Source organism: Barbus barbus, assembly GCF_936440315.1.
Source record: "Barbus barbus genome assembly, chromosome: 18".
NCBI lineage: Eukaryota > Metazoa > Chordata > Actinopteri > Cypriniformes > Cyprinidae > Barbus > Barbus barbus.
The window spans coordinates 28,125,137-28,139,196 of NC_136746.1; the positions used below are offsets into that span (position 1 = coordinate 28,125,137).

The following is a 14,060-nucleotide window of genomic DNA, read 5'->3' on the forward strand; positions in this document are numbered from 1 at the left end:
TAGAAAACAGTTATTTGAAATTGTACAAATATTTCACAATATTACTGTTTTTCCCCCGGTATCTTTGATCAAATAAATGCAGCCTTTGTCAGCAGAAGAGACTTTGTCAAAAGCATTTAAAAATCTTACTGAATCCAAACTCCTGAACAGTAGTATAGGTATTGACATGCCATGTTCAAGATTTTTTTTATTTGTCACATACACAATTATACAGAGTATAACCAGCAGTGAAATGTAGTGACAGGTGTCTTTAGCAGGGTTGTTCATACAGTATAATTGATTAAGTTTCTACTGTAAGATGGCCAAACGTGCATTATGAGAGCTGCATTTGCCACACAGAGAGCTAAGAGATCTCCGAGCAAAGAAAACACATCTGGCCAGCATTAGATTAATATCATCATGACTTCAATATCAAGGCAAACCACTTAATTTCTCTCAAAATAGCCAAATAGGGAAAAGTCCAAATGTCTAATCTATCTAGTTGCTTCATATATAAACAATGACATTCACTAATGTGGACTGATGATGTGAACCATGTGTATTTTAATCGTAGAAATAAATCGTATTTTTAAAGAGGGAAAAGTTCATTAAATCGAGACTGTTCAAAGCTCACCTTCTAGCGTGAACTAAAAATAGCAGCGTTTCATTTTCACCAGACAGATGGCTCGTGTCGAAAAGCACCGATAGATGGTACTGAAAAAAGAAAAGGTTAGAACTACAAGGTTAATTAACTAGATCACCAAGTAAATCATTAAGCCATTAAATTGACATACTACCTTGGTTTGCGCTCTCATGAAAGGAAATCCAATGCTGCACTTGAGGAAGTCCAGCTCTACCAGCATACAGGAAATGCCCTTCTCTTCCTGGAGCCCAAACAGACAGAGAAAACAGCAAATGACAGTGAGAATAACCAGTTGAAACCTTCAAAAGCTGTACTAATTTGTTGAGACCCCATCAGAAAGTTACCAACCGCAGAGCTTTCCTCAAGCTATGCTTAAAACAATACAAAAAAGAAAAAAAAAACATCCAAAAGAAACCCAAGTAATCACTGACTGCCATGCAAACATACAGAAGGCACGCAAATGGTTTACTGTTGAGAAAGAATAAACTTGTGCAAGCTGGATTTCAATATGCATTACAATTATGTTTAGATCTCAGTTGGAGGGAAACAAATCCCGTTTTAATTTTTGCCTTTAGCTTTTGTGTTGCTTGCTATTTCAAGCAGTGCACACACCTGTTGACTGTTCGGCTAGATTTTAAACAAGTTTGAAATTTGTTGCAGCATCTGCAATTAATTGGAACGCAACTATGCACACTAGCAGAGCGTTGTGGAAGCACATGCTATGGATGGGTAGTGTGCACGAGGCTTTACGTCAAAGTGTTGGTGAAGTATAACGTGCATGATTAACTTAAGATATCAAAAATAATAAACATGCTGGGGAAAATTAAATATGCACTAACTTTTGCAGTTTAAAATGAGGTTTAAAAAACAATTCATATTCAATAATATTATTGATCTGACAGCACTGACCCTATTGGATGAGAACAAAACTTGAAGTGAATTGAGCTGAATAAGACACTATTGTCTTCTGTAGAGCTGTTTTATAGCTGAAACTGTATTTGCTTCATAACTGATGAATTTTGCAACATTCACACTGTTTTTGAACTGAACTGAATCAACATTTAATCTGAATTAAACCGAATAGCATTGCTCTTGTCTTCTGTAGAGCTGCTTTGTAGCTGAAATTTAATGTTTCATACTTGAATTTTACAATATAAACACTGCTATTTTCATGTTTATTAATGAGAAGCTGCTTTGAAACAAACTGTGTAGCATGAAGTGCTATATAAATAAATGTGACTTGACTAACCCGTAAATAACTGTATTCTCACACGCATTGTACACTAGGAGAACAGTGACAATCGCCAGTGAGAGTTGAGAGCTTTCTCTAAACACAGCAGAGTAGCACCGGCTGGTTTGTGTAAACAGTTGAGATTCGACCCCGTGAGGAGTGAGCATTCCTCGAGCGAGAGTTCACCAAGCTGTCCTTTTACACAGCAGAGAGCCTTCAGGAGTCTATCATGGCCACTGATAAACCAGACAACCTCACGCTGATGGAACAATGCAGAGGATGAGCACTTAACTCTGGGATCTCGCGTTCCATGTGAGGTCCTGCACGTGCAGAAAAGCCTGGGACTGTTTGCAAAACTAATTTTTCATGCACTTGGCAGCTCTCTGGGGAAGAGTTTGAGGCTTTGGCTTCACGTTCTGCCCTCGTTTGGAGCATTTATGCGAACACCCTGGTTTCCCCAGATTTGAGTACTGCTAACGTACAGCAGGGCACCTCGACTGGCGGCACTGCGGAATAAATGTGGCCCGTTAATCATTTCTGAGCCCAAGAGCGCTCTGTGGTCGACAATTTGTGGTGTGCGGTACATATCCGCACCGGATAATGCATTTTTACACTTTCTGGCTGTAGTTCAGCTTCCCTATTTCCTCAAAACATGATATTAGGCACAGATATTCAAATATGTCTGATATAATTAGATGTACAGTACACTACCATTCAAATGTGGTCTTTTTTATATATTTTTATTCAGCAAGGATGCATTCATTTGACCAAAAGCGATTTATATTTACCAAAAGATGTTTTGATCAAATATGACCCAATATTTACCTAAATATATTTCTGAAGGATCATGTGACACTGAAGACTGGAGTAATGATGCTGAAAATTCAGCTTTGATCACTGAAATATATTACATTTTAAAATAGATTCAAATAGAAAACAGTTATTTTAAATCTGAAAGGTATTTCACAATATTACTGTTTTTACTGTATGTTTTGGTGAGCAAAATAGATTTCAAAGTGTGTCCAGTTGCATTTTTCACGTCAGACTCAAAACGCTTTATAATTTTTTAGATTTGGTAATGTTTTTTCACATTTTCTATTTACATAACATTGCCCTCAAAAGTGATGTACGATCCCTCGCGTACGATATGTGGCAAGGATCATTCAGCATTATTTATATTGTCGTTTCCCTCTTGCTCAGCACTTTTTCCGCCGTCTGGCCCCGGTGAGGAGACGTACCCTTTGTCTTCATCAAATGGATTTAAATAAGCAACACTCTGACACAACGTCCTCTAAAGCACTAGCAGGAAAACCCAAGGACAACTTGAGTTCAAGAATGTCCTCTATTTCCTCCACTGCCAAGCGTTGCCAAACAAACGATGCTCCCACGGAGGGAAGTGCACGTGTTTAATTAAAAACAGTAATACTGTGAAATATTAGTACTATTTAAAATAACTGTTTTCTGTGTGAAATACACAGTATATTAAAAAATTTCAGCATAATTTCTTTAGTCTTCAGTGTCACATGATCTTTCAGAAACCATTCCAAGATGCTGATTTGCTGCTCAAGAAACATTTCTGATTATTATCACTGTTGAAAACAGATGTGATGTTTCATATTTTGTAGAAACTGTATATATTACTGACCCCAAACTTTTGAATGTCAACATTTTCTACTAACATTTCACAAGCATATGCCAGAGTCTTTTCAGCGTTAAATCTATTGTTGAACCACTTCAAACCATTTGAAGAAACTATTAAATGTCACATTTCTAGTGTTTTGTCACTACTGTTTTGGTAACTGTATTCCGTGGCGTTCAGGAAGGAAAGAGGTGTTATTATTAAGTCAGTACTCTCTGCTCTGTGTGTTATTAAACTGAAACATTAACAAATCTCAAATGATGTATGTATTGGCTGTGCGACTGTAAAATAAACTCTTATATTTCATCTCCAGCTAGCTTGTTTCCCTCTCTCGGCCTCGTCTTTTAGTGCTTCAGTAACGCTGAAGTTAATTGAATCATTTGCTCACCAATTTGAAGGTCTTCGCTTTACCTGCCGCAATTTAATAGAAGGACAATACGCTGTTTATCTAATTACACTGAGTGTGTTTCTTTGCCAGAGGGGACCCGGGGCCACCTAAACGGTGCGATAGAGCTTCTGAAACCAATTCACTGCTGAAGATGGTTTGGGTTGCAAGACAAACACAGAGACAACAGGACCTACTATAGAACAAGAGGTGAGCACGAGTTCACACTTGGCATGACGGAGAGCTGAAGCACTCTGAGGGAGATGCTTGTAGAGCTTCTCATGGCACTGGGTAATTAGAGCCGTCCTGCTGCATGTATAGTACTAGAACAGCAAACAAAGTGCGGCCCGTGTGTCTTCTCGCAATGCACTTCCACCTGGACGCCCGCATACGTCCTATTCAACCGTCATGAGGAATTACTTTCAGAAGAGAGAGGTAATGCCGCAGAAATTATCCAATGAAATTTAAGATGGTAAAACAATGTTAAGAGCTCAAAACACAAGGATATATAGAGTGAAATCTGAGCGCTTAAAAAACAGACTCAGGACAAACTATGTTTACGTTAAAAATTTTACAAAATTGTAAATTCTTTCAGAAAGATTTTGGAATGCAAAAACAAATGATGGTCAAAATATCAAATACACCATTAAGGCCAGACCAAAAGTAAATTATTTTGAATACTTAGTAGTATTTTGTTTTGTTTTAAAAAAAAATAATATTTTCTAAAAATCCTATTTTTTGGTTAATTTCTAATAATAATAAAATAAAAAAAACTAAATATTTTGTAAAGAAAGAACATTATACTAGATTGGGACAACAGAAAGGCAAGTAAATAATGTCAGAATATAATTTTTTTTGGTGAAATATCTTTTTAAGAAGTAGTATTTCTGTCAGTTATACTGACGGTACATTTTTCCATCTGTGTTTCTCGTTGTTAAAAAAAATATAGAAAAAGTCACAATTAGGAAACACGTGATCAAATAAACAAACAGTGTCATTCAAAAGTGAAAGATCATCCATTAAAATGAACAATTCCGCTCCTTTGTTTTCTTCTAGAGAAGGCTGAGTTCATATTAAAGTGGTCTGTTTAGCAATCTTACAGAGTCTCTCCATTAATCGTCAAACTAAAGGAGGAAATGTTCTTGCTCATGCTGCTGATAACTACAGAATGCTTTTCAGCAGGGGAAACAGAACATGAGGAAGCTGTAACAGAGACATGGAGCTGTAGGTCAGTGTGGGACATGTTCGAGAAGCCCGAGATAGCAATGCACTGACCATGCACTGCAAGAAACTGTGCACTGCCTCCTGTTTCCACAACTTCCTCTGCTGACCGAATGCCTATCTCTTCATATTCAACACGTTTTTCTCGAATCTGTCCCTTTAAATCATGGATATGATGACCACATACCCTTAGAAAGGAGGATTCAGACTTGTCACATTTTCCAGTGCATATCATTGAACCTATTTGTCACCATTTGGCACTACGTTCATGGCACACCCATGGGCCGCCTGGTGCATATTACAAACAGAATGTTCAAAGACTTCTGTCTAATTGGCTGACTTTATGCAAATTCAGAAGGCTATTATCAAATTGGTCTTTACCAATGAAAACATCTTAGGAGACACTGAACTAGTTGCTGGATTTGCAAGTTAATCAATTATACTGGAAGATTTAGTTTGAAGCAAATGGCCAGAATAAACTGCAGCAGCCTGTAGGTTCAAAGGTCTGGTGTAGAGAAACCAATGGAAAATATACGGTATCACTAACTTACTCTTTGTAAGAAGTTGATGTAGTGAACCTCTCTGGAGAAGTTGAAGTAGATGTTGGTGTCGTAGGCGTCATCTCCAGCATTAGAGATGGTTAAATTTAACGAGACGTTTCTCACTCCACCAAGAGCCAGATGAGAACTGATGTAACGCCTGGAAAAATGATAGAAACGAGAAAAGGTGAGACAAGGACAAAAGGATGAATCTCAAGAAACCTGCTAAGAATATAGGAACCTGGTATTGTGTATTATGAATATCATTGGCTTTTTGACTTTGTTCCTTCTCTTTTAATAAAAGCATCTGCTATTTGCATAAATATAAATTTAAAATTTTCTGTATCATATTTCACACCATAATCAAAAAATAAATAAAAAATCTTAAAGGAATTTTAGGACAATCAATATTTTTTGCATGTGACCTTATGACGTTTTATTAGCAAATTCTGACTGTACTATGAAATGAATGATTATATATTATATGAATGATTATCTTGTAACTACATTTTGATGATTTAAATGAAAAAAATACAAATAGATGAGAAATTAATCTTTGCATAAAGAAAAATGAAGCCTATTTTAATACAATTAGTATTTTTTGCATTGTGATAGTTTTCAAGACTTGATCTACAAATTATTACTGTATTGTGAAGAACTGGAGAATTGTTGTATTATTATTTTAATCTAAGTATTTATTATATATTACTGTAGCACTTAGTGTAACACCAATTTTATTTTATAATTAATTAAATTAAATTAATAATGAATTAAAAATGAAATTAAATATTGCATATGAACAAAATTAAGCTTAATTTAGTATTCTATATGAAAATTAAGCACATTTACTTGCAAATTCTCATGAATATGACCCTGGACCACAAAACCAGTCTTAAATTGCACAGGTAGATTTGCAGCAATAACCAAAAATACATTTTTCTTTTATGCCAAAAATCATTTGGCTATTAAGTAAAGATCGTGTTCCAAGAAGATATTTTGTAAATTTCCTACCGTAAATTTATCAAAACTTAATTTGTGATTACTAATATGCATTGCTAAGGACTTCATTTGGACAACTTTAAAGCCGATTTTAGTAAAAGTAAAATATCTAAATGTATTTCTGCAATGAAAATATTGTAATACAAAAAAAATAAATAAATATAAAATAGCACTGGTCCTAAAAATAGACCTTATTTTCCTGATGCCAAATACTCTGTCACAGAACATGAATGCTTGTTTTTTAGCCATTTCAGTAAAATGTGTTTTCAATTACTAGCACATAGTAATGAATGACGTCATGGGCCGCTGAGAGCCAAGTGTGTGTCCACACCCACAGACTCAACCCTACTGACGTAAATCTACTGAAAGCAGGAGAAGACCAGGGGCTTTACCCAGAAAGCAGCAGTTTCCCATGAAGCCTCAGGTCAGCGGCACAGTCCTCTGACAGACAGTTCTTCTCAAACCACGTCTGTGAAGAGTCAAACAGAGCACAGGATGTTTACACCACCTCACTGTTAGTATAACCTGAGACAGGACACAAGTACTAGAGGGTGCTGTTGTGCAAGACTTCATACACTCAATGGGACATTTTTCCGACAGCCTTCAAAGCTCCAGTATTTGAGTAGCGGTTTCAAGCATAATGCACAAGAAAGTGCCGTGTGTTTGCATTGGACAGATTTAGACATTGACACCTTTGCTTTAGCGCTACAGACAAACTGCACAGTTACTAATAGCCTCAGATTCCATCGTAATGGATTCCTGACGCGCTGAAAGATGCCAGCGGCGTGTTTCCTCAAGCTGAGAGGGAAAATCATGTGGCCTAACGGGAGGGTGGGTTATGAAGTGGGGTGTTGGCAAATAAATTCATCAATCTTCTACATTCCATTCACAATGAGTCAACAGCCATCATTGAGCACTAACTAAAACCACATTTATAACTAGAGAAATGGGTAATTTCTGGGATTCGGAGCTACTGGGTGATGCCAACAGCAAATGAGTACAAGGTGAGTAACAGAGTAAATTAAAATAATGTACTATATATTTAAACCACTGTAAAGATATTAAAATGTAAAAACAGGCATAAAACTACATAAAATTGTATAAACACTCAGAAATACAGGTACAAAATCTGTCACTAGGGCAGTACTTTATTAAAAGGTAGTAATATGCGCCATTTTGGATGCTAATATGTATACGTTTGATGCTAATGTGTACATTTAAGGTACTAATATGAACACTTTAGGGGTAAATAAGACACAAAGGTATAGCTTTTAAAAGGGTACCACCCTAGTGATAGCTTTTGCACTTTTTTTTCTGAGATTGTACACACACACAAGGGCCGTCAGCGTTAACGCATTAACGGACACAATTAATTCAAAATAAGTTAACGCAACTTATCGTTGTGTGTGTGTGGGAAATTTTTCAGACCAATGAACCATTAAGCAAATGCATTCAAACAATCAATCTAAAGCAGCTCTACTGTAAAGAAAACCAGACTGATTACACTGATTAAATTCCCAGCTGTATACAGCAAACCAACGTTGCGCTAGTAAAGTTTTGAAGGATAAGGACTGTAGTCAAGGCAAAGATGATGCATCCACAAGTCGTACAGTAAGCATGTGTGAATCCGTTATATTGATGTGCAAACAGTTTAGGTGCACTCTAAAAGCACTGATCACACATTGTATTCATGCACAGACACATTTCAACACATTCACATTGTTTCCACACACATTCAAGATAATGTTTAGATTTGTTATGTGTATGTTGCTGTGTTTATTCATTCTGAATGGATTTGTGTAGTGCAGTCTGCTCAAGACAGTTGGTTTAGGTTTTTTTGGCATCTCCAGTATTGCTGTTTGGTACAAAAGGTTGTGTCATGTTTGAAATTAATTTTGTAGGTGTAGTAAAAGGCGGAAAATTCAAACCTCATTCTTTGCAGCGATCTTCTGTCCTTTTTTCCAGCGTAGAACAGGAATGAGTGAGGGAAGGTCACGGTCCTGGTGTCCATCCACAACGTGTTTTCCTAAACTGTAGGCTGCCTCAAACACGATGGCAGCAAACACATCCTTCACTTCTTTCTGTTAAAAAGCACAAACATGGCATATAAACAATGTATATATATATATATATATATATAATTTTTTTTTACATATGTATATATTAGGGGTGTAACGGTACACAGATATCATGGTTCGGTAAGTACCTTGGTTCGGGGGTCACGGTTTCGATACGATTTCAGTACAAAAAGAAAAAAACAACAAATCTGCTATGCTAGATTTCTTTTTATTTATTCTGAACAGACAATAGTACAAATTACATTTTTTTTTCCACCTAGATGTGAAAATACTAAATATTATATTAATAAGACAATAAATGACGGATTGCTTTTTTTGCTGCTATAAGGAAACAGTTGAAGTGATCGTGCACACTTGCGCACACACACACACACACACACACACACACAAAACATAACTTCCATTGCTAACTTGACAGTGCAGTTGGTACTTTATCAAAATAAATTAGTGAACCAAACATCAGCATCTGTGTCAGCGTTGGAACGCGACTGAAGTACAAAGCCTATAAGTTACATAATAAATAATAGTTTAGCATACAGATACGTTACACTGCAAATATGGAAATATTATGGAATACTTGGATTTGTGACGAATGAGAGAGGTAGGATGCACGAGCACAAAGCTCCATTTCTCAAACAGTTGTGTGCGAAAGCATTTAAAGTTACTCCTTTTTCAGTGAGAGCCGCGTTCAGAATCAGCACATAGTCACTGTCTAGGGGGCTTTGTTTTCAAGTGTGCAACTCATGGCATTCGCTGTTCTTCTGCTGGTGGTTATCAAACAGTGTTGCATTACTGCGAGCGCTCCCTTCTGGATTGAGGGTGAATTGCTTGTATTCGTTGTAAGGCCTCATGCACTGAACAGAGATGTCCGTACCGTGGCGGTTCGTATGAATACATGTATCGTTACAGCCCTAGTATATATATATATATAAATTTTTGTTTTGTTTTAGGTTATTTTTGGTAACAATAACAACCCTTAAAATTAGTTTCAGAAATTGTACAGATCTGGTTATTTTAGCATTTCCTTTGGTGCTTATACAGGCACAATAATGACACTTAGGTCGACAGCACATCACATCCACTAATTTGTCAAAATAAAAGTACAGATTGATATAAGTCTAGATGAATGGTCCATATGACAAGTAGCTCACACAATCGGTGGCTGACTAACTGGCTTTGCACGGGCTAAAATCGCATTTGCGGTGAAAAGCTTTTTAACCGAGGCTCTTTGCAAAGCTGCTCAAAGCTCTTGCTGTCTCGGTCAAGTAAACTGTGCATCATTAAAGAGCCACCAAAAGCTACTAGTTGAACATTTGGATAAAGCTGGCACTTCCCTGCCCCAACACACTTCATCTTCCCTTATTTTGGCAATATGAGCAACAGCCCGAGGAGTGTTTCCTTTGGCACACCACTTGGAAACAGTCAAGCAAAAGTCTGAACGGGATCAAATCTCGACATCCTCATTAGAGGACACTAAAGAGGGAGGGACATGGGAAAAGCAGACCTTTTCTGTGCCCTCTTCTCCTCTCTTGACTATTAAACATCACTCAGGACGGCGAAGAGACTTTCATCTGCACCACCAGGATAGAAAAGCAAACTGAGCACCCCTTCATTTCTCTTTCTTTCTCTCTTCCCTTGAGTTTTATCACATGGTTTCCGTTCGTCCACCCACCCATCCCCTTCCTCAGCGGCGCTGATTCAGGCCCATGTTTTAACACATCGTGATACACTAGATAGTGCACATCCTTTCCTGCTGTCCAGCCGACCTGCACTGATAGAGTTACAGCAGGAAACAGAGGTGTGGTGACTGAACGGACATGTTTTAGTCTCCACATACTTATTTACACAGGTATATAAAAACTTGAAAATGAGTAAATAATGACAGAATTCGTTATTGTTTTTTCTTTTGGGAGGGGGGGGGGGGACTTTCCCTTCAAAAGTAAACATTTAATTTTTACTGATATAACCAATCATATTTTTATATAATGTAGATTGGCCACAACAAAACAAACTAAGGCTAACCACAAAAAAACTATTTAAAGCCATAAAGTAGCATCGGTATGGACTGAACAAACTCTTTTCCACAGCATAGTACAGCGCGGTATGGTTCAGTACAGCTCACTTTTGGGGGTTTTTCCACTGGGTACAGTACCTGGTACTTTTTTTATACCACCTCAGCCGAGGTTCCAAGTGAGCCGTACCGTTACCAAAACATGACGTGTAAACTCTGCTGATCACTGATTGGCTGGAGAAAATCGTCACTGCCTGCGTCATTGAACTTACGGCACGAGACACAACAGACCCGCTAGATTTAAATCAGCACAGCCAGCGAAGGATCGAATGCAACTGTTTTGAATGAGCGCACCTTTTTTAAACAACCAAAAAATGGCTGTCGTTGTCTGTTGAGGAAGTACAGACGATCCTCTCATTGATAGCTGAGGAACAGATACAGCGAGAGCGTGATGGAGCGACGTGGAATTAAAACGTTTTTCGGGAGTCATGGCAGTAGAGGCGGTTCAACTATAATGAGACGTGAACAGTCCCGCCCACTCTAAAGCGGTACTAAACTGCAGTGGAAACACAAACCGAGCCGAACTGAGCCGTGCCGTCAAAAACTAAGATAAATTACAAGACATAAAGTTACAAAATTACCTTAAGTACTTTCAAAAATACCTAAAGTAAAATTAAAATGAAAACTTAAAATAATTACAATAATTTGAAAATAAATTACAATAATATAAAATTATAATCGTATAAAAATACTAAAATAAGAGATGCTGTTACGAACACAAAAAAACTTGCTTTTGTGCTGGAGATTTCAGTGTATAAATAAAGGCATCTGAGAATCAAATCTTGTGAGATAAACCCTAGATTAACCGTTTAGTGGCCTGAGTCCTGTGAAAGTCGTCGCATTCTTCAGCTGAGAGCCTTTTGTGTGCCAGTTGGCGTCTAGAGAGAGGGTTTTGTTACAGTAATACGCTTGAGTCATAAAATTAACAATATAAAGCTCAGAGTTGTGTAAGGAGCTGGTGTTCTCCTCAGGTCCCAGCTGGGATTAAAGCAGTACGTATATCAAATGAACTGTCCGACCGGTGACCCCCACCCAGGGGAGCAGTAAAGATCAGGGGACTGACGGCCAGACCTCAGGAACAGTCTATGTGCCACTTTCACTGGGACACATGTGAACTGAGAACATGAATGACCTCCTGTTCTTCAATAAAACAAGATTAAGTGTGTACCAACCTCATTCATGATAATCAGCATACTAAAAATAATCACCAGACCAAATAAACAGTCCAGCAGTGAGAACTGAGTGGAGTTATTCTTGAGCAGTCCAGCTTATCTTACATGAAAGTGCTTTATATGTAATTAAGTTCACTTGGCTGCATCTCCGATTTTAGTGACTGGCTGTTTACTTGTCATGTTAGTACAGCTCCTATTAACCTGAGCAGGAAAAGATTGAACACTTTAGTTCTGCTTTTCTTCAAAATTGCATGCATTTCTGGTTGGCCCATTTGAATTTGAATACACACACACACACACACACACACACACACACACACACGTTTGTTTTTGTGAAAAGTGGGACATCCCATAGGTGTAATGGTTTTTATACTGTACAAACTGTATGTGCTATTGCCCTACACCTAAACTTAGCCCTCACAGGAGACTGTGCATTTCTACTTTCCCCAAAAAAACCTCACTCTGTATGATTTAAAAGCGTTTTGAAAAGTGGGGACATGGGTCAATGTCCTGAAAAGTCACCTTCACCTTATAATACCTGTGTCATACCTGTGTCATTATACACATTAATGTCCTCATTTGTCACAAAAACGCGCACACACACACACACACGCATACATACGGTAAATAAATATGTACATTTACAATATATACATTAGTAGGCTGCTTAAGGAGTGTTTTGAAAACCAGACAATGACAAAAATTGGGACTTGTGGCAATAGTACAGGAGTAGAAGACGGACCTGCTACCCACTCTGATAACACCACACAGTGGAGACACAACAGGAAAAATCACCTCCTGCACACAAGGAAGTAGTAGAGGTCATATCTGAGCCTTGGCCTGTGTTTTACTGCCTTTTATCATCATTATTAATGCCTCCTTTCGTCTTCTGCTTCCTCCTTTCCCAGCCCCCCAGACTCCATGCTTTGCTCCATTATAAACTGTATTTATAGAGCAGAAGAAAGCACGCCTCAGGTCCTTTAATTGGGTGGGTGGCATCTGAAGGGACCCCAAACAACCGTTCCTTACATGTCGCGGGCACACATTGACAGACTCGAGCCAAGCAGGTCAGTCAGTCGCCACAGGGCTTCATTGTACGAGCCGCACGGATGAAGTGTCGTCTGTTTCCTTACATTGTTCCCATTTGGCATAGTAAAGCCTTTCACAGAAAGACTCAGCACTATGGCTTCCCACAGGCAGATTCGCAAGTCATAATAGCAGTTTTTACGACTGCAATAAAACTAAACTGTCAGAACCAATGGTCACACTTCAGGCAACAGTGTTCATGTTGCTGTGTATTTATATTAGTAATCATTCAGCACTACTGAAAACTAGTATATGAATAATAAATAACTGGCTGCTGCGTCTGTGCATGCCAAGTCAAGCACCTATATAATAAATAACGTGCATAAAGGGTCATTATTTTGGAGAGCTGCTAGTAATTAGTGGTGTTTTCATATGTTTGATTTACCACCATTCAACCATTTGATACGTAACATGGTACTTGATGATTGTCATTTATTTACACTACAATACAAAAGTTTAGGGTCAGTGAGTATTTATATATTTATTCTATTTTTTTATTTTATTTATTTTTTTAAAGTTTTTCAGCAAGAATGCATTTGATCAAAAGTGACAGTAAAGTCATTTATAATGTTGCAAAAGAATTCAAATTCAAATAAATGCTGTTCTTTTGAACTTTCTATTCATCAAATAATCCAGAAAATAAACAATATACCATGGTTTCCTCAGAAATATGAAGCAACACAACTGTTTTCAACATTGATAATAATTCTAAAAGCTTCTCGAGCAGCAAATCATCATATTAGAATGATTTCTGAAGGATCACGTGACACGGAAGACTGGAGTAATGATGCTGAAAATTCAGCTTTGCATCACAGGAATAAATGACATTTTACAATATATTCAAATAAAAAGCAGTTATTTTAAACTGTAATAATATTTAACTTTTTTTACTGTATTTTTAAATCAAATAATGCATCTTTTGTGAGTATACGAGACTTCTTTCAAAAACAAAAACTTTTTCTGCCTCCAAACTTTTAGTGGTAGTATACAATTTCATTTAGATCAAGATAATTCAAA

At 37.4% G+C, this 14,060-nt stretch overlaps 1 protein-coding gene across 1 annotated transcript in view; it reads right to left on the reverse strand.

The window, feature by feature from the left end:
* itga9 (integrin, alpha 9) overlaps positions 1 to 14,060 on the reverse strand; it is an 87,421-nt gene that overhangs the window by 16,664 nt on the left and 56,697 nt on the right. Inside the window, exons 16-20 of the mRNA XM_079439339.1 lie at positions 8,565 to 8,717; positions 7,029 to 7,105; positions 5,650 to 5,797; positions 777 to 863; positions 614 to 693 (exon numbers count right to left, since the gene is read on the reverse strand). Of these exons, the coding sequence (XP_079295465.1) occupies positions 614 to 693; positions 777 to 863; positions 5,650 to 5,797; positions 7,029 to 7,105; positions 8,565 to 8,717 (545 nt within the window). The remainder of the gene's footprint in view (positions 1 to 613; positions 694 to 776; positions 864 to 5,649; positions 5,798 to 7,028; positions 7,106 to 8,564; positions 8,718 to 14,060) is intronic.